The 24,360-nt window shown below is 40.1% G+C and overlaps 3 protein-coding genes across 4 annotated transcripts; 1 reads left to right on the top strand and 2 right to left on the bottom strand.

Annotated features, from left to right (window-relative positions):
• Window positions 1–866: 866 nt before the first annotated feature.
• sf3b6 (splicing factor 3b, subunit 6) lies at window positions 867–2,650 on the bottom strand. The gene is made up of 4 exons (XM_035421972.1): window positions 2,464–2,650; window positions 1,817–1,935; window positions 1,578–1,716; window positions 867–1,200 (listed from the first exon to the last, which is right to left on the bottom strand). The coding sequence occupies exons 1-4, from the start codon at window positions 2,491–2,493 to the stop codon at window positions 1,111–1,113; spliced, it is 378 nt and encodes a 125-aa protein (XP_035277863.1). The 5' UTR covers window positions 2,494–2,650; the 3' UTR covers window positions 867–1,110.
• Window positions 2,651–2,815: 165 nt separating this feature from the next.
• Window positions 2,816–15,794, top strand: tdrd6 (tudor domain containing 6). Of its 2 annotated transcripts, none has more exons than XM_035421967.1 (10): window positions 2,816–3,819; window positions 5,964–12,079; window positions 12,422–12,546; window positions 13,159–13,239; window positions 13,364–13,418; window positions 13,688–13,755; window positions 13,858–13,894; window positions 14,214–14,299; window positions 14,399–14,453; window positions 14,713–15,794. In XM_035421967.1, the coding sequence occupies exons 2-10, from the start codon at window positions 6,022–6,024 to the stop codon at window positions 14,862–14,864; spliced, it is 6,717 nt and encodes a 2,238-aa protein (XP_035277858.1). In that variant the 5' UTR covers window positions 2,816–3,819; window positions 5,964–6,021; the 3' UTR covers window positions 14,865–15,794. The 2 variants fall into 2 exon arrangements, with proteins under 2 accessions (XP_035277858.1, XP_035277859.1); XM_035421968.1 differs by having other exon boundaries at window positions 2,817–3,819; window positions 14,226–14,299.
• A 112-nt stretch (window positions 15,795–15,906) lies between these two features.
• pla2g7 (phospholipase A2, group VII (platelet-activating factor acetylhydrolase, plasma)) lies at window positions 15,907–24,094 on the bottom strand. Its single transcript, XM_035421971.1, has 11 exons — window positions 23,520–24,094; window positions 21,763–21,887; window positions 21,212–21,362; window positions 20,927–21,020; window positions 20,742–20,810; window positions 19,702–19,873; window positions 19,176–19,289; window positions 18,977–19,068; window positions 18,220–18,390; window positions 17,660–17,808; window positions 15,907–16,966 (listed from the first exon to the last, which is right to left on the bottom strand). The coding sequence occupies exons 1-11, from the start codon at window positions 23,593–23,595 to the stop codon at window positions 16,866–16,868; spliced, it is 1,314 nt and encodes a 437-aa protein (XP_035277862.1). The 5' UTR covers window positions 23,596–24,094; the 3' UTR covers window positions 15,907–16,865.
• Window positions 24,095–24,360: the final 266 nt, after the last annotated feature.

Raw genomic sequence — 24,360 nt, 5'->3', positions numbered from 1 at the left:
CAGCGCATTGGAATTTTCCAGAACTGCTCAGAGGACTGATACCGCTATGAAACAGGACTGCTGCACTGGATGCTTCACATCGCTGCATTATTCAGAGTCAACTCTGAAATCCGTCCCGTCAATTCCAGCGGCTCGGCTGGGTTGAACGTACTGCCAAATAAGAGATGGGACTACAAAGCAATGCGCAAGGAAAAGGGGCGACAGCTAAAAATTCTGTGATTTTAACTTAAATTTCATTCTAATTTAAATCAGATGATCTGACATCTCATTTGGTCTCATTTTTTTTTTGTTGAAATTAACAAAAATGCAAAAAGCTATTTCATTCTATTACTAATTAATTACACAAAAAACCTGTCTACAAATGTCAGTTAATGGAGAAATCCAAAAGACGGACTTTTCATCACCATTTGAGTTATGCCTACTTGTATTAAAGATGAGATGCCATGACTGCATATGAAGAGTGGAAGCTATTTCAGAATTCAATTCAACACACTTACCACTAGTACTCCAAGAATATCTGGTATCCAACTGCTTGATACTCTGTTTTACTGTGATTCCGTCCTGACGAACACCACCCAAACTCTGCAGAATGTGGTAAAATGCATTCCCTGTCTTGATGTCGTCTACAGCTCATCATTCTTCCAGCATCGATTTGTTTTAGCAAAATTGTGAGGAGAACTTATGGAACACTCCCTTAACACAAGTCAAATACTGGGAGCATTGCAATGTTCCCACAAAAAAGAGCTGGATGAGTGGCCCCTTTCATATTAACAGGGCAATTCCCCTGAGAAGGATCTGGTAGTTCACAGACCTTATGAATGTCAACTTTTACAATTATTTGATACAAAACACCATTTAGAGTCATGTGATTACAAAAACTCATTTTAATGTTGCAAATGCACAGACTGAACAAATTAACCATACATACACACTGTATTACAGTGTATAAAAAGACGCAAAATAATGTAAATGTATTATACAAAGTAGATCATTGTAAATACGATGGGGGGGGGGGGCGGGGGAAGAGGCAAAATCACTAAAGTTTAATCAAAATCAGCGAAGTTTTAAGAAAAATGATGTACACATGGATCTTTCTATTTAACAAAACATCTATTTTGGTGGGTCGGTGTTGATGCCATATTTTTCCTTGAGGAGTTTCAACTGTTCCTCCTTTTTCTTGGTGTCCATTTTTTGGAAAGCCTGAAAATTAAGAGAAAAAAAATTGAGTTCATCAAAGTATTTTTTAAGTATGTAGCTGACACTCATCTATGAACTTTTATTTATAGATGAGGGTGACTTAGCTTACATTATTTTTTACATGTCCATTAATAGCTGGATATTTACTGAAGCAACTAAAGTTAAGCACCCTGTTAAAGGGTACAATGGCAGCACCCCAATGGGTGGGATGACCCTGAATGTAGAATAACACATTGGGTTCAGTCTATTTTTTAAACCTGGTTGCTGATTTCAGGACAGAAAGACTTGGATGCCTAGAAATTTGTATCAAATCCTTACTTCTGAATGAAAATGCACATTGAGTGCTTAGATTTGCTAACAGCACAGAGTATCACACTTACCCTGTTAGCATTGTAGTACAAGACTACGAGATACCGGTTGCAGACATTGAAGCCAGACAAGTGATCGCAGGCGTTCTTTGCGTCAAATATGTCTTCGTAGACCACATATGCTGTTCCTCTGCTCTCTGGCGTGTTCCCACTAGCCGGACAAAAGCACATCAGGAATATGGAGCGTACAATTACAGATTTACCATTTTGTAATTCGAACAACCATAAATATTAAAATAACGTTTACTTACACTCGGATTTGCCTTATTGGTCCGTACTTTCCAAATATGTCGTACATTTCTTCCGCTGTGATTTTATACGGTAGATTTCGAATGTAGAGTATTCTGTTGACTTCTGGAGGTAATCGAATCTTAAAAAGACAAGATACACAAAAATATGTTAAAGCAGTGTTTTTCGTGTCAACTTATATTTACCAACTAACTGCTTACACTGGAACGTCACATTAGGCCTAGTACGATGCCATTTCAAATAATATATCCACTTTCAAAGATCAACTGACAAAATTATAATTCAAAAAGTAAGCTAGACTAATTCGTTTATTTACAACCGGCAAAACCATATCTGTGTGGCCAAAACTAGCACCATTAGCACAGCAGACAGTTACACGACGTTTTTACGAAAATAATGCGTTAGTTCACATATACTATCATCCTAAAGCAGGTTACGCTAAACCAAATCTTATCAAACGAATGGAAAACGACGCATTACAGCATGTTAAAACTAGCTAGCTAGCTGGATGAAATAGCTCATCAACAGAGGCCTACTCCGAGTCCAGGCTAACCATCAAGAATATCAATGCTGATAGCTAACATAACTAGCACGCCAACAAGAACGACACATCTTCAAAGAGAAACCTTTGCTACATCAATGTCCTTACATTGGCACGTTTCGCAGCTTGCATAGCCATTTTTGCTTGGGGTTTGTTGAATTTCCTTCTTTGAACGACACAAATTAAACTCAAATGGAGACGATTTGTTTTGCTAACACTGGCTAAAGATACTTATTCAACAGACGTCACAATGCAGTTTCAGCGCATCCGGAAAAAGGGGGCTTGGACGACGAATGATGACGAAATCCGACATACAACATGATGCCTTTTCAAAATTGGTTGTTTCTTTTTCCATTAACTGTGAATTAAGCATAGTTTAAATACAGATTAATGATGTACCCGTCTTGGTAGTATTGTATTTTATGCCATACAAACAATTGTTTAAATATTAGTCAATTATTGTTATAATGATTCATGAACTGTCGTATAAATCAGAGCACATAGGTTAACAAATACAATAAATTCACATCATGTTCTGTTAAATGCTTTGTTTGGGTTACATAACTCAAATTACTAGAAAATTGCATTTCATGGACATATAGCATGCACTCCAATGTTCTTTAAAAATATACTTAGGAAGAGATTGCATAACCGTGCGGTACATGTTTCAAAATCTGACGACTCTACTAACCACCGCCCCATCCAACACCAGATGTAAGCAGTAACAAGCCTCTGTCACCCTGACACTGAAGTCTGACTTAAGACCATAATATCATAGACTGTGCGTAGTATCACCTAGCAATATTTATTTCTTCTAGCCATGAAACTACGTGTCAATTCATTTGCCATATGCCATATGCATCTGGTGATCTTAAGAACTATCGGCAATTTTGCCTTACACGAATCATCTTCCTTTTATTTCGTCGATTAATGACAAATGCTTAATGGTGAGTGCCGAACAATTAATCGGACAACAAATTTTTCTCACGTAAAATTCGTTTAATTCATAACTTTATGTGCCACAACGCAGCACATCCCCTCTCTCACGATATGGAACGATCGAAGGCGCCAAAGACAAAACAAAACAAAACCAAAAAAATCAGGATTGATGAGAATACAGAGACTGTCCGTTAATTTAGATTGGCTCTGCACACTGCATATATGTGTCTTGTTTTTTGGCCCACAAACTTTTGCATACATCCACACAAATTTGAGAAAGCTACACAACACAGTAGTTTGATAATGCAACCGTTAGATAGCGCAAGCTAGCTACACCTCCTTATTTATGTCAACGAATCCTAATTGGTCCCAGGATTTTCTGGCGCCAAACAGCTAGGTAGCTAAAACCAAAAATCTGCAAGCAGGTTCGTGTTGTGAAGGGTTCCAGAATTCAGGATTTCGGGAAGATTGTTTCAGTGAAACAAGAAACAAAAACCAAAACGTCCACGGAGAACGCAGACGTTGGTGAGCGTCCGTGTACTTCACTTTGTTACATTGCTCTATTGTGTAGTGTAGTCTATTTACCAAGTGGCTAGCTAACATTTGCATCAGTCTATTTGGACTGAGTTCGTTCGCAGTCTTGCATCAGCCAAGAACTAGCCAGCCAAATGCTGCAATTCATTTGCAATGTCGTGATGTGTAATAAAAATGGAAAAATGAATCGGAAAAATATCGAGCTGATTTCAAAAGACGGGTGACCGTCGTTGCTAAGCTAACGGAGAATAAACAGTTTGGAATTAAATATTCTGCAGCATTTAAGCCACGGCTAGTGTAGTGTAACAGTAACTTAACGGAAATCTACCACTTACTCGCAAAAATATACCTACTTCGCTGGCAATATCGCATTTATTTCGGGCAAATGTATTTAGCTAACTTTCGGTCTGTGTGAGTGCTACGAAAGGGGTCATGAACGTAAGCTATGCAAAAGTTTTCTGTAAGGCCAGGAGATGGTGCCAACTTCACGCAATCACAATAGATGGAAGCATCTAAAGCCTTATTAGACTTTTTGAATGCATTGAAGTGAATAGAATATTTACAGTGGATGTCACTAGTATTGTCTATGGTTAGTGGCGCTACGATAAATGATTATAATAATCTAATTAGGCTGTCACCATATGTATGTAGCTATAATCAGGAAATGTCATCTGTAGTCTTTTGTTAATAATCTTAAACTCTAGTTTTTATTTTATTTTACTCTACTTTGGGTATGCATCAGTTTGGCTTTAATTACCAGAATTGTATTGCATGTAATTAATTAATCTAGCCTCTTCACTGTAGTGCATGTAGCCAGCTTTGGATCAAGCCTGAAGTTGAATGATTTCTTGCAATTTCACATTTAGTGAAAGAAACAAACCCCTCAAAAACAAAACATAACCATGTTTTTTCATAACTCTGACATGTCCTCTTTGTGAAATGGATGGTTGTACAAAAAGATTTTACTGCTGAAGTCCTTAAATTCATAAATGCAAGTTGACCCTTTGGCAATAAAAATGCCTCTCCTGAAAGAGGGTGTGTCATCAACTGGGGAAATAAAATCTGGGGAATTTTTTTATTTATTCCTGTCAAACCAGTCTCTTTCACAACTGTGCTGTGGTTGCATTAAAGCCTTGTTGTCATCGAATTCCCAAAATTGAGTTGGACACGCCCTAATACGCCAGTGCCTTAAGGTATGGCTAGCCTTTCACAATTGCGCCGTGACTGTTAAAATGGGGCCCGTGCTGTTCAAAAGCATCATCGGTGGGTGGCAGATGGGAGACATGCATATCTGCTGTCTGTTCAAGAACGCAGTGAAGCTCATCAAGGCTGGTACAGAGCTGGGCAGCGTACTACGGAGAGAGATTACAGGCTAACTTAAACCTTTTTCTGTGTTTTATTTCGCTGTAACTTGGCAGTATTGTAAATGAGCGGCTCTCCCTCTGCGTGGTTTACATAAAGTGAGGTATGGGAACCTTTAAATCCATGGTTTCCATATCACAAAGCTGACTCGTTTTTAATTGGGGTATATTGCCATGGTAACTGGTCCGGGGTTTGAGAGTAATTATTGGTTTAAAGACAGTGCTGTACATCCCTCTTTTGCTAGCTCACCGGCCTTCACTGCTACATTTATTGATATTGGTTAGTTGGTTAATTGTTTGATTGATAATCAAGAAATGTAAATGGAAACTGATTGAAAGTAATCATCCTTTTAAAGGTAAGGTTACTGAAGGCCTGGCTTTATGTCCTGCGTGGTACGCCACTGCTCTCAGTATTGAAGTGCATGCTTTTACCTTTTTAGAACACAATGCTCAACTTGTGTCACCTGCAATTCTCCTCTGCTGCTGTCATTGTCAACTGACCCACAACAATTGGCTTTCTGTTGGCTAATGCAAGGGTCAACAGCCCTGGTGCTGGAGAGCCACAGTCTCTGCTGGCTTTTGTTTTCATTGTCAAATCTGCACCCATTTCAGGCCCAGGTAGCTGACTGAGGGGAGTTGACTCTGTAATCAACTAAGGATGCCCCGATACCATTTTTTTCTGACTGGGTACAAGTATTGAGGACTCTGTTTGGGTACTTCCCTAATTGGTCTGAATACATATTCTTAACGGAATTATTATTTTTTTCTTTATAGGTATACTGGAGCCTGGAGTTTGAGGATTTGATGGAAGACTTGACTCCGGATTTTCACAATGTGTTCAGTACCTGGACTCCCAACCCCAGGTTCAAATGTAACTATCCTCATTACCAGAGTTAACTTGAATCCCCTCTGTGTTCTCGTGGAATTATGGGGCAATTTCGATCAGGAGAGAAAGCTAGATTACCAGCGCATGAGAAGGGAAATTCAGTTTCCCAAGGAAATGTTTCGGGAATCTGAAGGAAATCCTGGAGACCTATGCCTGGTACAAGTCTATGAAACATGGTACAGAGCACGTGTAGTGTCAAGAAGTGGGACAAGTTACAGCATGTTCCTAATTGATGAGGGAAGAACGCTGAGTGCCACGTTCAGCACTTTAGCGTGGGGTCAGAAGGACTTTTTCCACCTGCCACCAGAGGTGGAGTTTTGTGTTGTTGCCAATGTGTTGCCTCTGTCACCTGACAATAGGTGGTCTCCAATGGCCCTGGAGTTTCTGAAATCTTTGTGTGGCAGAACAGTGAATGGGTGTGTACAGGACGTGCTGGTGCCTCACAGAACTTTCCTCCTTGATATTCCGTGTATATCCAAACAGATGTACGAAGTGGGATTCGCAAAGAAACTGTCCATTGAGAAGTTCAAGCTTTTTGTTTCAAGGTCTTTACAGTCACTGAGTGGGGCAGTGGTAGTGACAGATTCTAAGCAGATGACTTCAGTTAAAAGTGAACCGGTGGAGGTCCACAAACAAATTGAAAAACGGCAGTGCTACATGTATCCAGAACTGCAAACCGAAACAGTTGAGACAGTAATCGTCACAGAGGTAACAAATCCACTGCGTATTTTCTGTCAGTTGAAGGTTTTTTCTCAAGAGCTGAAGAAATTGACCGAGCAGATTACCCAGCATTTTGAGGGAAGACTGAGAACCGGGGGGGCAAGACCTCAAGATTTGGGGTCCCCCTGTGCCTCACGAGGAAGCGATGGCAAGTGGTATCGTTCCGTGCTTCAGCAGGTCCTTCCTTCTAACAACGTAGTGGAAGTACTGCACGTGGACTACGGAAAAAAAGACTTTGTTCAGCTTGAGAATGTCAGACCCTTAGCTGCAGAGTTCCTCAGAATGCCTGTTGTAACTTATGTATGTTCTCTCCATGGTGTAATTGACAAAGGTGTTGGGTGGTCGGCTGCTCAGATTGGCTTTCTGAAATCTTTAATACATCACCGAACAGTGATTGCCAAATTTGAATACCAAAGCTTGTCGGAAGGTGTCCACTATGTAACGCTGTATGGAGACGAAAATGTGAACATCAACAACCTGTTTGGCATGAAGGAAAAATGCTTGCTCGAGTCTGAGAAATCTTGTGAAGATTATGCTGTTCGAAAAGTTGTAGCATCTCAGAAATGTCAAGACGCGGTGGAAAATGAATCTCTGAGGATGTCTCCTGGGCGATGTAATGTCACTAAAGAAATTCAGGTGGTTGCGGCAACAGAAAGTCTACCACTGAATTCATCCCACATGGCAGTTGTACAATATGTTGAGAGCCCGTCTGATTTCTGGATTCAGACACAGCAGTACGCCCTTGAATTCGATCAGTTGATGAATACAATCAGCGATCTGTACAGCAATTCCGCTGATACAGAAGGACTAGTCAGAAATCCACATGTTGGTCTTTTTTGTGCTGCCAGATCACAGGACAATGCTTTCTACAGGGCTACTGTTAGGGAACTCATTAAAAAACAGGCAAAGGTGTATTTTGTTGACTACGGAAACACAGAAGTTGTTGATTGGTACAACTTAAGAGTCCTGCCAAAGAAGTGTCAAACATTGCCCCCGTTAGCGCTAAGGTGCTCTCTCTCTGGAATCAAGCCACAGGATGGCAAATGGAGCCAAAGTGCGATTCTGTTCTTTTTCAAAGCGACTGAAGACAAGATACTGGATGTGCATGCATCTGCAAAGTCTCAAGAAAAATATTTTGTCCAGTTAACTGATGCATCTTCAAGCGGGAAGAAGAATATTGGTGAGATGCTTTGCAGTGCGGGTTTAGCAGAAATTGATGACAAAAATCCAGTTCCTAAGCAAGTGGAAAAGCCTCTTGTTGTGCCAACTGTGCAGGCCGCAGGTGGGAAATGTTCAGATGTGGACCAAATGAAACCGGGGGGAACTCCAGGCTTGCTCAGTACTATTCCCACTGTGACAGAGACCAGGTCTGTTTTCAAAGAACACTTGTTTCCAATCGGAAGTTCTGTTGACGTCAATGTGTCTTACATTGAGAGCCCAAGTGATTTCTGGTGTCAGATATCACAGAATGCTGGAAGTCTAAATTTGCTCATGCAAGACATTCAGAAACACTACGCTGACAGTGAGTTTCAGCATCCCGTGGAAGCGGCCTGTATCGCTCGGCATCCTGACAATCGAATGTGGTACAGAGCACTTATCATTCAAAAACATGCATCTCCACATGTTGATGTACTGTTCATAGATTATGGCCAAACTCAAAAGGTCCCCATACAAGACCTAAGACCTATAAATCCAACATTTCTGAAACCAAAAGGTCAAGCTTTTCGGTGCAGTCTGTACAACTTGATTCATCCTGCTGGTCATTCTACTTTGGAGTGGAGTGACCTTGCTATATTGGAATTTCAAGGTTTTGTGGATTCTGCTGCTTCTTCCCACGTGGACCTGAGGTGTACCATATATGCAGTCATGTATGATGCCCAGAAAGTGGTCTTCAATGTGGTGGATCTTGAAACACCCTTTCAGAGTGTTTGCAGCTTGCTAGTTAAAAAGGGCTTAGCTGATCGTGCTCCTCCAAAGAAGGTCCCTCTTCCACCTTTTCGGTTGGACACATATTACTATTCCACTCACAACATCAAAACGGGAGGTGAAGAGCAGGTGTATGTAACCAGTGTGAAAAGTGTCAACCTCTTTTTTTGCCAGCTGGGAAGAAATTCTGATTTAGTGGAGGAACTGGCTTCAAAGGTCAATTATGTTTGCCGTCAGCTACAGTGTGTCAGTTGTCCCCAAACATTTGGCACTGTGTGCTTTGCAAAGTACACTGATGGACAGTGGTACCGAGGACAGATTAAATCTACACACCCAGCAATCCTTGTGCAATTTGTGGATTACGGTGATACACTAGAAGTGGACAAATCTGATTTGCTTCCAATTCCCATTGAAGCCAGTGAAATTATGTCTGTGCCTGTTCAAGCTGTGGAATGTGGACTGTCTGATATTCCAGCAAACGTGCCAAGTGATGTCAACGGCTGGTTTGCAAATACCGCCACGGACCATTCCTTCAGAGCATTAGTGGTTGCAAAGGAGCCATGTGGGAAACTAATGGTGGAGCTCTATGATGGCAAAGTTCAAGTGAATTCAAGGATTAAAGAGAAGTTTCACCTTGAGGCACAGGGAAAAGAGAACGTATCGTACGAGCAATGTGATGTCAGAGCGCAGCACCTGAAAGGTCCATCCACCAGGCATACTGAACACATCAGGGCCAGTGATGATTACAAGTCTAAATTGGCACCACAAAAGACTGAGGCCTATGGGAGAAGTGAAAGCCTTAAACAAGTATTTGCTAGTGACACAAGTTCCAGACAAAAACAGGAAAATGTGAAGAAATCGCACCATGTTGGAATTCAGTGGGAATCATTGGAGGTCAAATTTGGAAAACATGAAAGTCTACAAAGGCACCAAATTCCACAGTCTCTCACTGAACACGATGAAGGTCCTCCCATAAGGAATACTCAAGATGAATATGGAGGAGATTCATTTGTGATCTCTAATACCAAAGAGCACAGCCTTCCAAAACTTGAAGATCTCCCAACAAAGTCTGTGAAACCAGGTTTGTCCGCTGAAGTTTTTGTGTCACATTGCAACAGCCCATCAAGTTTCTTTGTCCAGTTAACAGATGAGGAAAATGAAATCTTCTCTGTTGTGGAAAAACTAAACGAAGACCCATCGACTCTCGAACAGGTGGACGCACACAAATTGCAACAGGGCGATTTGGTGAATGCAGAGTTTGCAGATGATTGCTCTTGGTACCGTGCTGTTGTTAGAGAGAAAATGGGAAACCACAAAGTGCAGGTGGAGTTCATAGACTTTGGAAATACAGCAACTGTTTCATCCTCAAATATATGCAGACTGGACAGACAGTTCCTTGAGCTTCCTAGGTATAGCATTCCTTGCCTGCTAAGTGGAATACCCAGTGCTCACAAGGGTCAGTGGGACAAAGAAATAGTGGCAAAATTCCAAAAAACAGTTGGAGAAAATGCTGAGAAGAAACTTAAGTGTAGTTTCATTAAACAAACGGATTACGCTTGGGAGGTCAGTCTTGTTGACCAGAATGTGGTGCTAGCAGATACATTATTTGACAGTGGTGTTGCTGTGGTGTCAGATGGATTTACAAAACGGTCAAACAAACCGCAAAGCTGCATGTTTGAGAGCACGCTTCCTGAGAAATCAAAGAATGAATCCAAGATTGATGTCACTACATTGGTTTACAAAACGCCTGACATTTCAGAAGGGCAGACGTTTGAAGTGTATGCCACTTCTATAGTTGGGCCTGACTACTTTTGGTGTCAGTATGCACATTCTGACCAGCTCCATAAGATCTCTGACGTGCTTGGAGAAATGGCGAGTTCTGCGCTACAGGAAGCTACCTGGGCAGGTGATTTGTACCCTGGAAGCCCATGTCTTGCTCTTTTTAAAGAGGATGAACAGTGGTATCGTGCAGAGGTAATCACAAAGACCGAAAACGTCTGTTCAGTACTTTTTGTAGATTATGGAAACGAATCGGAAGTTGAGCAAAACGCCATGATGCCAGTACCACCTCCTTTGCTGGAGGCTGTCCCTCAGGCCTTTTTGTGTCTACTGGAAGGGTTCGATCCCTCACAAGGCTCTTGGGATGAAAGTGCAGCTGATCAGTTCTTTGGCCTTCTCACAGATGAAGTGCTGAGTGTGACTATTCTTAAAGTGAAAAATACAAAAGATAGAAGAACCCCTCGGTACCAAGTCAGAGTTGTACGTAATGAAGAAGTGATAAATAATAGAATGCGGGACTACTGGAAACATTCAGTTTCTCTTGACGATAGCAGGTTGCCCACAGTTGTGGAGGAACCTTCCACGGAAGCAACTGTCTCGTGTTTTGAACTTCACTCAGCTGGGCAAGCCGTCTCCATGGACCTGTGCCCTGAGCAGAATTCGGAGAACGCTTCTCTCTCCAGAGATTTTCCTCAAAGTTTTGGAAGCCAAACCGAACAATCGGAATCGTTAAACAGGGAGGAAGCCATTGAAGTGCCAGAACAGCATTTGGACCGTCCAGTCGACAGTCCATCTGTGGAGAAAACAGAAGTTGAAGACGAAGACATGAAACTAGGTTGCACCTCAAAGTTGGTGAGCGGTTTTGATAAAAATCAGGAATGTGCTGTGTTGGCTACAGTTGGTGAAGAGAACAATGAAGGAAACACAATCCCAAGAGGGGGAAATGTAGTGGAAGAGACTTCATTTGTCACAGAGGATGCAAGTGATGGGGCACGCACTCCCTCTGACCACGGTGAAGACTCAAAAGACACAGGCTTGACTTTGATTGGGGTTACAGATTCTGTTTCAGAGACCACCTGTGCAGTCACTTGTAGTATACACATGCCTAGTTGTCCTCCAGAAGTACTGGAAGAAAGTACAGAATGTGTCTCAGAAGGTGCGTCCATAGCCGAAGGGTCTTGTCTAATGGCTTCTCCCTCAGAGGAATTACCTGCCGTCTGCCTTGCGATGTCTGAACAAGAGAGCTGTGAGAGTGAACTGTCTACTAGTGAGCCGTTCAAGGACTCTGAGGAACATGTTGCACCTGCTGATAGCAGGAACACAGCTATTGAGGAACATGCCTGCGCACTGGACGAAACCGATCCCCTGCTCTACAAGGTGGGCGAGAGCTTTGATGAACTGATGGTGTTGCAGGAAGACCACTGTGCAGAAGTACAGACCGATAGCGACATTTACGAGGAGGTTTTCAAACAGTGCACAGGGCCAAACCTAAAAGATATGGGACCAGTGCCTTTGTTTTCAGAAAGAAAAGAAATGAAAGAAAATGTGGAGGAATACCACACATCCAGAATTGATTCCAGTGAGTACTCAAATATTTAATATAATTCATGGAATGGATTGTATTGTTTTGTGATAAAACAATTTGGCATATATTTGTATTTTTCTGTGTACTAATTGTTCACAGAATCCACTGTTACTCTGGAACTATAATCCTTATGCAGTTTAGCATATATTTGTATTTTTCCTAGTATGTCTTCATTCATGCACTGTCTGTTACTCAAACTGTAGTTTTTATCAATTTTAGCACATTTGTAATTTTTTTGTATACTGGCTGGTCTCAAAATGTCTTTATTCATGCACTGTTACTCTGGAACTATAATCTTTATGAATTTCAACACAAATTATTTTTCACCATTCTCAGAATTTGGAGACCCGATGAAGGCTCAAGAGCAGCTCTGTGTTGGGTCAGAGTGTTTTATCTGGTCTTATGCTCACGACAGTTGGTGCAGAGCGAAGATTGTGAAAATATCAGAGGACAACGCGAAGGTAAGCATAGTAGATTTTAATATAGGTCATTGAACTGTTTTTTTGCCGTATCATATCATTATTCTGTAAAAATTTTTCCACGGAATCTAAAGTGCTTATCACGTTGAAGAAGTTTAAATAGACATTTATTTAATTTGGCATACAGTCCATTGTTGGACAGTATAGTAATTGTGTAATGCATAGTATTTGAGATGACACAGGATGTGGTTGACCTGGGGTATGTTGAAAATGGAACAAGGCTATTTTGCAAGATGGACTTAATTGAGACTGTATGATCGTGTAGATGGCATACAGTTTCTAGATCAGGGCTGCCTAATGCTCTTCCTGGAGATCCTGTCATCCTCTAGGTTTTCATTTCAAACTTAATTTGTCACACCTGATTCTAGTAATTAAGAGCTCTGCAAGATCTCAAGCAACCCCAACAAAGCACACCTCTTGCTGAATGAGGTGTGTTTTCTTGGGGTTGGAGTGAAAACCTACAGGACGGTTGATCTCCAGGATCAGGGCTTATAAGCAAAAACAATGTTCATACTCTGAGTTGCTTATCATAATTAGTCCAGTTCCAGGTTTCCAGCTGCGCTTGTGGTTTTCAATTTATAATTAATGATTTAGGTTTTTCTTTTGGACCATGATGCAGAAGCAATCGTAGACATGCAGAATGTCTTTCAAAGAATTCCTGAAACACCAGCCCAGGTTAGTTTATTTTACGTGCTTGTACAACATGTAAATGTTTTCCCATATGCCTGTAAAGTTTCTCATTTGAAGATATGTAATGTGTAAGAGAATGCCTTTATCATAAGGTGAACTCTACTTTCAGTGTTTGCGTGATCCAGTTTCTGACATCTGTTCATCGCATGGTGAATTCCAACTAGGTAAGATAACGTTTAAATTTGCCATAAATATTCACTATTTTCATTTCTTGGACATTGGTAGTGATGGAATTTTTTTTAAATTAACAGATTTGAAAACTTGAGGTTAAAATTAATTTTCATTTAATTAAACATGGACTAATGAGTTGTGCAAGACATCCCCAAAGCAGCCTCAAATATTACTGCATTTCCAACCTGAAGACAGCTTTAGGGAGGAATCTATTGAGGTTTATCTTGGTTTGGAAATTGATCCTTGAAGAATGTTTTAACAGCACAGGACATGGCACATGAAGAAGAGCCTGCACGTGGTGAATTTTCACCAGGAAGTGCTTCAGAGGAGGTGAACTTTATTTAACTTTTTTACAGGCCATTTGTAAAGATAATATTTAGGATGTAAACCCAAAAACAGATGTTTAAAGCCTGCAATTCTATTTACTCGCAGGTCCATTATGACAGTGCTACAGATGTGGAATGTTGTGGTAAGTGGCTGTGTGTACTGCCAGATTGCTTTGTGCTTGTGGTTACTGATACAGTATATTTGGCCTTGACTAACTCTAAGCCAAATGCTAAATAAAAACGGAACTGTCAAGGTGACAAGGGTCTGTCAAGCTGAACCATATGTGTGTTATTTTTTCATGTAAGTGTTATTGAAGTAACCTTTGTGTGTCCCATGTCAGCCACCATTGACCTCTCTCACTACCTATATATTAAAATCTCTGTATTATATGCATATACATACACACATCATATGAATGTCTCTTTCAAGTTGGGTTGGTAGTTTTATAATGACATGGTAAGGTCTCTTTACAGACCAGGATGGCGAGATTGATGGGACATCTGAAGGTGGAGTTGATACATTACCAGTGTCTGTGACGGATGAAACGGTAACTTATTTTACCTTAAGCTTCAACTCGCCGATGAGTTGTTGAGTGGACACTGAAAGCAAATTCTGAACCTGTGTTGCAATACCTGTGTGATCATAGGTCCAGAGTGAGACGCAGCAGGCTGGTACCCCTGCTTCAGCTGAAGCTCAATTCGGTAAGTGGATTTTGTTGTGGAGAACTAAGGACATTTTGAGAGAGGATAAATGTTTGAAGTGCCCTCCTCTGCAGTGTCTGCAAAGCCCAGCCAGCTCAAACGGAAGAACAAGCGAGCCCTTTGATGGAGAGCACATTCCTGAGCCTGAGTGTAGTTGTACACTCCAAATATTGGGAAAAAAAGGAAATATTCTGAGGTTATAGCTGTCTTAAAATGGCTGCCATTTCTGAAATGTATTCTGTCTTGTGGGTCCGTTCAGAGGAGCAGATGTCCCACGTGACCCATCTTACTCTGAAAGTCGAAGAAATGTCCGATGACGAGGTCATATTTGTCAAGGAGATGCAAGTGCGCAGACAGCTGGTTCGGGAGCTCGGGGCAAATGAGAAGGAACAATCCGAGGACCTGGACTAATAATCTGTTACACTTGGCTACCCTATATTAGGCACTTGTGGGTGCTCTGTAAAACTAATTTCTGAATGAGGCACTTGCTTTTGGGTTTAAACGCGTATTAACACTTAATTTGTACCAGGAAAAAAAAAACAGTTCTTGTAGTTTTCTTTAGCCATTGTCATTATTTTGTAAAGGTAGCAATGTCCAATTTTTGCCCACATTGGTACATTTTGACGAGCTATATTGAACCATCATTAAAATTCTGACAAGGCCTGTAGCAGCAATAACATCCTTTCGGACAGGAAAATGCAATCCAGTGGAATCTTCCTATATATGTGGTATTCTAAAAGACATTTGTGCCTTGATTTCATGTCTCTAAATATGCATTTGATTTCTTATGTAAATACTCAAGTGGAAACCTGGTACAGTGAGAAATTGTGATGACTGTAGGCGTTTCCAAAATACTCTTTGCTTATGTTTGCGTTTGTGTTCTAACAGCAGGGAATTATTTGTTAGCAGTTCTGAGAGGGATCATATTGTATTGTGCAGCCACTTGTTTTGGTCAAACCTGAAAACCAGTTGGTGTCTTAGAATGGCTTTTTGTAATTTTTTGACGGCATTTTGATTGGAAGCTAAATTCTAGAACTGAAATCTAAATTCAGGGAATTCTGGAATAAGCATATCAAGTGCTTACCAACATCTAAACCAATCAAGAATTACAAATGGTGCACCTTAATTTTTTGAATTTAATTGAAGTGATTGAAATCCCTCATAATGGCATCATCATTTTCTTTTGCTTGGCGTGTGGTTGTTGAAGCACAATAAACATGGTGTACTTCATAATTAGTTGTCTGTGTGTATAAGCACATGCTTTTGCAACCTTCTAATGCCTAAGTCCATTTATGGCCAGCACTGTAAATAGTTACGTAATAAAGTCAACATTTCAACGCAGTTGATTGAGCAATCTTTTATTCACCTTGAAAATACAAAATAACAGAATTAACATTTCACAAGGGTTATGGTCATGTTGCAGTACTTCCATGATGAGCTGTAGAAATGGCACATCATATTATTTAAAATGCTTTGATTTTGGGTCTGCATTTGTAATTTTTTTTTTTTTTTTTTTTCATCGACTGCTGGAACCATGTTGAACCATTTTCATATTGCAGAATTAAATGGACTGTACTGGAAAGTTGTACCTTAAACTCTCCCCCCAACTGTCAGTTGGACTGAATATAATTTATAAATGTCAGCGCACGCATTGAAATATAATGTAGTGTTTTCTTCCAGTATTACTATCGTTAAAAAAAATTAAAACAAAAACTTAACAGCATTTTTGTAAAATCTACAATATACATGGCACTTTAAGGCACTTAATTTGGATTATTGCTTGGCTTTAAATTTTTTTAAAGAAGGAAATTCTGAATCCTTTTAAATTCTGTTTCCAAAAATAGATTTGGTTTGTGTTGCTTCTTTGATAAGGTCAGTTAAATTATTTAAATCAAGAGAATTAGGCTCATCTTAATCTTGAATTTTTTACTTCAAATTTCAGATTTCAAATTGGAAATTTTATTATTGTATAGGTGTAAGAGGTTGCAAAAAGTTGAAACAAGTAGAGTTGTCATTCTCTGGCTTTGCAGTGCAATGAACATTTCAAACTGATGCTTTGTACCCCAGCCATGACCCTTCATACAAACATTGTACAACAGCATGACTTCTCCCTGAAACTAAAGATAGACGGAAAGATACAATGATAAATAGGCTACAAGTAGGCTAGACTTTTGTATAAAAGCTAAAATTGTATCCTAAATCTGCACATACTTTAAAACAATGTATCAAAGCATTTTTGTTTTTATTTTAATTCCCCATTTGGTTTGAAGTGGTCCAAACTTCTGCTCATCCCAGTACAAACTAGGACACAACAAAGCGTCTGTGATAAGCTCAGTATAACAAAGGGGCATATGGTGAAGGAAATTTCTGTTCTGCAGTCTGTTTTTGTTTTGGACTTGTGGCTTTCTTTTCTCACATTGAAGACTGAGGCACAGTTATGTTTGTTCCTTTTATGAGATTGTCATCTTGCCCGTCAAGCAGGTGGTCCCATTGACTGAAATCCTTTTCAAGAGCTGTAGAACGAGAGAACTTTAAATGTTTGAAGGACCAATGTTACATTTCTAGGCCTAAGTAAGGTAACTTGTGAGCACTGACCATTTCAATATAGTTGTTAACCTGTAACAGGGGAAGGGGACCTTGTATTTTTTATAGTGCTTAGATGTAGAAGATATCAACAACACTATGCCTTGTAAAAATGTATATGGGTAATTTACAAATCACTGAAAATAAGACCAACCATCTACAATTTAAAGGAAAGTGCACATATAAGCTCTGTGGCACATCAGCTTAGATTGTAGCCGACTTTCTGAAATATCCAAGCAATTTCACAAAGACACAACTTGAGAGAGTAGCGTTAGTCATTCTTGATTAAATGCATCTGAAAGAACATCTGTTCAGAGAAAAGGGGTGTGCACACTGTGATAAGGGGATTAGCAGCATGTTTTAATGCCGATTACTTGAGTTTGAATTAAGTTAAAGCATCTGAAACCTAAAGCCGCCGTCCTGGATGTGTCCTGGATATTTTCTCATTTTACAGGTGTTTTCCATGACTGGAAAACTAGTCGATAAATTTCCAGGTTTTCAAGGTTTTCCACGACGAGTGGGAACCCTGATTATGCTTGCTGTTGCCAGTGTCTTGGCACACTTGCACTGTCCTGCATGATTAGTGAAACAACAGCATGCTTTACAAAGCTATTTATACTTACACAAGTGCCTCTGAAAGAATGCTAAAGATGCTCTGTTGGAAAGATCCAGCGCTACATGGGGATCGATCTCACCCTGCAGGTTTAATGCCTTTCCGATCCAGTGGCGGGTGAGAAAGGTGAAGTCTGGGAAGCTCTGGTGAACTGTTCCCCTGTAAACAGAAATACAGGGGTCAGTACTAAAACCAGGGAGCGTATTTCACAAAGCAGGATTACTGCGTTGGCTGGATAACTGTGCTGAGTAAAACCCAGAACATGTTTTTTTTAACGGTTTTTTATCCACATGTTCCAGATTTGGGAGGGTCTGGGTTTTACTCAGTTATCCAGGTAATTTAGTAATCCTGCTTCGTGAAAAAGGTTATACAATGTATGGAAAATAGCCTCTTCTATTAATTAATTTTCATATTTTTTTTAATTTAGCTTTTTAAATGAGAGGTTCCTTTGAGACTATTTCAGAAATGTTGTCAGTGGTTGGCTGATATCCAAGTTGTCGGATTATTTCAGGATCAAAACCCGCTCACTGACCCCCAACTTAGTGTAGTCACCATAGCATATGCTCTGACCTGATAGTGATCATTTTCCTCGGTATAGTTGAAGAGTCCAGTTTCCTCATGCGGATGATGTTACCCGCCCACTGGAATTTTTCTGAGTTGATGAACAGGATTGGCTGCTTCACTCTGGGGAAGATCTCCTCATCCAGTGGAAACATCCAGGAGTCCAAAGCAATCCCACATCTGCGGAGATTAAACATTTGTATTGCTATGATTCCATTAAAAGCAGATCTTGCTTTGTATGCTGATGGCCAGCCAAACTGATACAACATTATCAAATCTTCTGGAGCATAATTCTACTGCAGTAAATGTTAAGGCCTTTGTACAGCAAGTAGAAAACTTATAATAAAACCACAATATATGAACAATTCTAGTTTTTTTTTTTGGGAAGCATGGAATTATATTATTTTGGGAACAAAAATATGTGTGTTAGATTTTATATGTGTGTTTGTGTGTCTATATACAGTATACTTCTAATGTACTGAGCTCCATAATGTTGGGGATAAAGAGATATTTCTTGATTTGGCTCTGTACTCTGCAATTTTAGTAATGGGGGGGGGGGGGGATGTTTTAAAAGTTCTGTAATTTCTACACAGTGGAACCAGTGTAGAAAAATAACCTTAAATAAATGCTGAGAATATGCACTTTAACCACATGTGAATTGCTTGGTTACAAATCCACAGTTGTGGCGTGCTGAGCCAAATCAAGATAAAATATGCATTTGTCCAAAGCATTACAGAGGTCACTGTATATGCGTAATCTCACCTACTTGAATCTGAGTTCCTTGCAAAGGGATTCGATTACTGTTGCCCCTCCAAAGGAATGCCCCATTATTGCTATTCGACACATGTCCAGAGAATTCTAAAACACAGCACAAAGAGAGACATCATTCGACACTTACAGTCCGTCGCAGAAAGTCAGCAGCAGGTTGTTTTGCCGGTTTGGAGCCGGTTTCCTGGAAAACATACCTCTAATGTAGTCCAGTCAAACCGTGACTGTAGCACATTCGTGACTGAGTTTCCCGAGTTGATCTCCGTGAGAATATCCAGTGCTTTTATACACTCATCTGCTCTCTGCTTCACCTGAAAATTCACACACAAAATGAAACCAGAATTTTTTTTCCACAGAATACTAAACTGATGTTGATATTGCCCCCACCATTATTTTCCTTTTAGCAGGCAACCTTCCAATAATCATTTGATGCTAATTTTTGTTCAGTCTACATATCACCGACCATATAAATATACTCTGAATTACTGACGTGCCATGGCGTGATAATGTAACGTTTCACAGTATCAACGCAGTCATAAATTCAAGATAATTCTTAACTGACTTCCTGCTACAAATAACACACATCTCCCAAGTCTCCTATGTGAGCATTGTTACCTTGTATCCAGTGTGAAATTAATATGAAGAGACAATGAAATGATAATTATGCTTCTTTAAAAATAAATAAATGAAAAACTGGATTTATTTTTAACCGATTTATCTTACCTGTTTATTTCGGAGAGGGAATTCGCTTTCCCCCGTTTTCAGAGATCTGTAGTACATCCATTTCTCTTCAAGATTACTCTGGGCAGCATGAGTGTTTTTGGTTGCCTGCTGATTTTGTTCCTCCGAAACAGCCTTCTCTTGAAAATAAAATGTTGCCGATGCAGATTCATCCCTGAATGAATGCGAAGAATGCTGTTTTTATAACTGAAAAAACTACAATTGAATACTTTCATAGACCAATGTACTAATTTTCCCATGGCTTGCAGGAGGCAAATTTGTCTCTTCGAAAAGATAAAATCAAAATTTGACACAAATGTCAGTCTACATCTGGCAACGTTTACTCTCTTCTAAACTGCAATTAGAAGGAGACCTTTACATGATATTACATCACTTTGGTGTCATGCTTGTTCATTTAAACCTATTTGGATCTCTGTGACATTCAGATGACAAGAATTCAGCAGAATTTAAGTCTACACCCCTCATGGCACATCATGACATGTGCTTTATGTTATCCATATAGCCCCATCAGCCTGTATTGATAAAAATGTGATGACCTAGTTTGTACTATTGTCAGCAGACCCCCTCTAAAAGACTTGCAGAGGTAAACAACCCACAGTTGCAGCAGGGGTAAACGACTCACTGGGGAAACTGTATTTATGGGGTGTGTGTCTTTTGCCACTGTCCAGCCTGGAAAATGAATGGACTCATTTTAAATCTCTGCTCGTGCTCTAGATCTTGGGTTTTCGTGTGGGGTGTGGGGCGGGTCCGTGGACCAGTGGGGGCCCTTGAAGGTACTGTAGGGGGTCCCGGGCCAGACTTGATATACAGATTTAAGAAAATATTTCTGAAATGTAAAACCTTTTTTTCCATTCTCTTTTTTAATATAACCACTTTAAACATATGATAGGGGTACCCTGGATGCCTTTGAGCCTGGGTGGGAGTCCCTGGATCAGAAAAGGTTGAAACCTCCTGCTCTAGACGTTAGCATTATTTAATGAGGCAGTATTGTTTTTTTAATAAAAAAAAAGATTTAATTTTACCTGTGTTCCACCGCTGCAACAACAAAACCCTGGGAAGCCATTTCTGCGCATATCGCTGAATATAAAGTTCTGATAGAGGGATGAAGAAAAAAACATTTTTATTTGAGCAAAGCTTCATACCTTTGCCTCACAAAGGATTCAGGGTTCCTAACTTCAGCAGGAATAAGCAGTTGAGTTAGATGTACCTGAAAGCTCCCAATCCATGAGAGAAGACTATTAATGGATACTTTCCATTAGGCTTAAATGGCGCATCCATAGCAGCAGGTATTTTAAAGGATCCTGGTAGACAAATATTTGAAAAAACCAAAAGAACAGCATAACATTATGTCACATCATTTTTAAACATTAATTGTAAATACTACGCTTTTCAAGTAAATGCATCGTATTTGAATATGTTACTGGCAGGGAACTTAGAATAAGAATAATTCGAAGGAAAAGCACAGTGACTAAAAATGAAATATGCATTTTACCAAACATATAATTAAAGATCCATTCAGCGAGGCTTCTGTTCATTTTCATGAAATCCGCAAGGCCGTCAAAGTACTCCTTGTTTGGTACCCAACACGGCATTTCACTACCTGGAGACTCTACGCATGGGTAGTAAAGCCGGAAGAAAGAGCCCTGAAAAGAGGAGGGTGTAAATTGTGATACAAATGGGGTAGCATTGATGTCATAGCATTAGGATTTGGGGACTGGGCTTGTAACCCAACGGTTGCAGGTTCGATTCCCAGGTAGGGCACTGCCGTCGCACTACCAAGCACAAGTAGTTACCCTGAATGGCTTCAGTGTATATCCAGCTGTGTGAAAAGGATACTATGCGAAACGCTGTGCAAGTTGCTCCGGATAATAGTGCCCGCCAAATGCTCGTAATGTTAACGACGCTGCAACCAATCAGATCACCAGCGTGCGTTAATTTTGAAACTGCATGCTTGTTAATGTGACTGTCAAATGGTTAATGAGTTCTCTTCAGTTACAAGCCCAGTTCCCTAACTTTTCAAAGCCTCGCCGTGTAGGCTATTACCTCCACTGTATGGCCCACCATGAGGTCCGTACACCCCACCTGGTTGGGACCTTTTCCTGGGGGGATTCCCAAGGCATTACTGAAGCTGGTCCCCATGGGAGCTTGACGCAACTTGTTCCAAAGAGCTGTCAAATTGAGGCCACAAGGAAGCAACCGTTTATTCAAACAAAAGGTCTTATTTACTGTAATGCCCACATTATAGCTTCAGTAGATAGATAGGGATAGGCAAGCATTATAATACTTATAATAGTTTTGGTGGATGTAATAATGATTGTGAATCACAGCACAATAGAGGTATTGCTAGCACTGGAAATGAAGGTAGAACCAATACTATGGTTTGTTTCTTGCTAAAATTTCCCAAATGTTTCCATCCTTCATGTTCTCCTAGTTTATCCTGGTAAATGTGTGTAGTAAATTCTTGTTTCAGTCATGGATAATTGTGTCAATATTTCAATGAACATTTATATTCTCTTTTAAGTACACTGAACTGGAAACAAGCCCGTGCATTGATAAGCGTAAGCCTAAATGTTAGGTAAGAGTAAAAGGGCTCTCCACAGAACGTCAAAGAACAGCGGTTCCTAGTGCACGTGCTGAGTCACCTCAAACAGATATCTGATAATTAAGAACAGGAGAATGCCATTCGTGATAAGAAATCGCTTGTGTAGGTGTGGTACATCACTGTGACTATAAGGAAATCCTGTAGCCTCTGATCTGTTACAACATGTTCACCCAACGACTTGGACTTTTACTTCTTAAATTTATTTTAAAACCGCAGGTTTAAATGTCACAGGTCGGAATTTTAGTAGCATGTACGTTAGAGATGCGTATATTTAACTTGGCCACTCTTATTGCCAGTATTTCACTGAATGTTATCTAAAAGTTAATAAACTCAGTTTAAAAGTTAATCAAGTTTATTTCAATCCTGTTGTGACTGGTTCCGACTAAATCCGTTAATTTTTCTTCTCACAACCAGAACAATGGCAGCACTGGATTTTACTCTTAGCTCTAATAGTAATCTGCCAAGTGGGTCAAAGGTAGGCTATTGAAAATGCAGCTGAAAGTAGCTGAAGTACTGTACAAATGCATATTATGATGACCTATGATCACGGGTTCAATCACAAGGGAAGAAAAGGAAGAAGTATTTGGTACTGTAACCATCTCTGCTAAAACATGCATTTTGAATATTTCTTAAGCGCACTGTCTGAGACCAGTGGAAATTGCATCGTTGCCTACCCCCCTAGTACAAATGTCATGTGATCTTACAGCCAGACAGCTAGCTACAAAGCAGGCAAGCTGTCTGAATTTGTACCTGCCTTACACCTTGAAGATGTACTATCACATTAATAACGCTGCAACAAAATTTGGTCAACTGAAATGCTAGACCAAAGGATGAATAATTTTGAAACTTGCATTCTGCTGACAGGCGTCTTTCAACTCAAACAAAGCGCGTAACTTTTCACGTCTCCAACAAGCTAAAACAAACATTTATGAAGTTTGCCGTGGTCCTTGGAAGAATGGGATGTAAGCTAGCTAACTTTAGCACATACTTGTAAACGATTTGTTTCTAGCTATCCAACTCCATTTTACTTGGCTAACCTGCCAGCTATAAAGCCTATAGCTACCTAGCGTAACTGTTTGACAAGCGTGTTTATTTGATATAAGCACGGTGACATCCGTTTGGATTATAGCTAGCAAAGGCTGCATTCAGTCAAAAAGCGATTTTTAGAAAAGAGAAGTTGAAACATAACGTTAGCTACCTGCTGTCGTCCTTGACCACCGGTATAGCTTCCCCACCACAGTCAAATGCTGTTTAAATCCACCATAAAATAACATCGACCTGAGGTAGCTAACAGAAACTACATCGCTAATAAGCTAACTGGTTTGTCCCGGGAGGGGCCTAAGTTCAACCGAGCTTCCTATTTACATTACAGCAATGCGTTGGTCCCCAAGCATTTTTATTTGGGGCACATCGGAAACTGTGCTGGAATATCGAATGTCAGTAAGCCAGCTAGCTAGCGCTATACAGTATTGATGTTTACGGATGTCAGTGTCTCTGTAGTCAGTATAGTGGGGTGTTGGAGCATACTAGAGAACATTAGCTAGCTACGTTGGCTACAGTTAACTCGCCATTCGAGCCACGTAAAGTAGAACGAGTTATAGCTAATTACTTAATATGAGCTGAAGTGTGCGCACAAAACATAACACTGGGTAGGCTATCTATCGATATCCTTATAGCCTTCATTAGCTAAGAGCTAAGCTTCACCAACCAACGCATCGAGACTAGTTACCACATATCAGTATAATATTGCAGGCTACCATCTGCTTAAGTAACTATTGTTTGAAGGAATCGCGTCATTGCTTTTATTTATCGTTAACATTGGTGTCAAGGTAGTCTTCTAATTGACCACATAGCAATCAGATTGTTCGATAGTTAATAATTTAACGTAGGCTAACATTAAATAGTTTAAATCGGCTAGAGATGTATTATTTTAAAATGGTTTTAGCTAGCCTCTGACCTTGATTGAACACACTGAAAATAAACGTTTTAAAAATGATAGGATGAGCCAACAATATTCCAGTGTCGCCTGGCTTTAGTTG

Source organism: Anguilla anguilla, chromosome 6, assembly GCF_013347855.1.
Source record: "Anguilla anguilla isolate fAngAng1 chromosome 6, fAngAng1.pri, whole genome shotgun sequence".
In the NCBI taxonomy this organism is placed as follows: Eukaryota; Metazoa; Chordata; class Actinopteri; order Anguilliformes; family Anguillidae; genus Anguilla; species Anguilla anguilla.
This window is presented reverse-complemented; position numbering and strand designations above follow the sequence as displayed.

What these genes read in the sequence shown, in the direction of transcription:
- pla2g7 (XM_035421971.1), bottom strand. Translation starts at nt 23,595, where the DNA reads ATGTTATTTTATGGTGGATTTAAACAGCATTTGACTGTGGTGGGGAAG. An exon ending in TGGTGGGCCATACAGTGGAG is followed by an intron (nt 21,363 to 21,762) that starts GTAATAGCCTAC and finishes TCCTCTTTTCAG; the next exon opens with GGCTCTTTCTTCCGGCTTTA. An exon ending in GTTGCAGCGGTGGAACACAG is followed by an intron (nt 19,874 to 20,741) that starts GTAAAATTAAAT and finishes GCATTCATTCAG; the next exon opens with GGATGAATCTGCATCGGCAA.
- sf3b6 (XM_035421972.1), bottom strand. Translation starts at nt 2,493, where the DNA reads ATGGCTATGCAAGCTGCGAAACGTGCCAAT. An exon ending in AAGCTGCGAAACGTGCCAAT is followed by an intron (nt 1,936 to 2,463) that starts GTAAGGACATTG and finishes TGTCTTTTTAAG; the next exon opens with ATTCGATTACCTCCAGAAGT. An exon ending in TGTACTACAATGCTAACAGG is followed by an intron (nt 1,201 to 1,577) that starts GTAAGTGTGATA and finishes CTTAATTTTCAG; the next exon opens with GCTTTCCAAAAAATGGACAC.
- tdrd6 (XM_035421967.1), top strand. Translation starts at nt 6,022, where the DNA reads ATGTGTTCAGTACCTGGACTCCCAACCCCAGGTTCAAATGTAACTATC. An exon ending in CACATCCAGAATTGATTCCA is followed by an intron (nt 12,080 to 12,421) that starts GTGAGTACTCAA and finishes CACCATTCTCAG; the next exon opens with AATTTGGAGACCCGATGAAG. An exon ending in TATCAGAGGACAACGCGAAG is followed by an intron (nt 12,547 to 13,158) that starts GTAAGCATAGTA and finishes TTAATGATTTAG; the next exon opens with GTTTTTCTTTTGGACCATGA.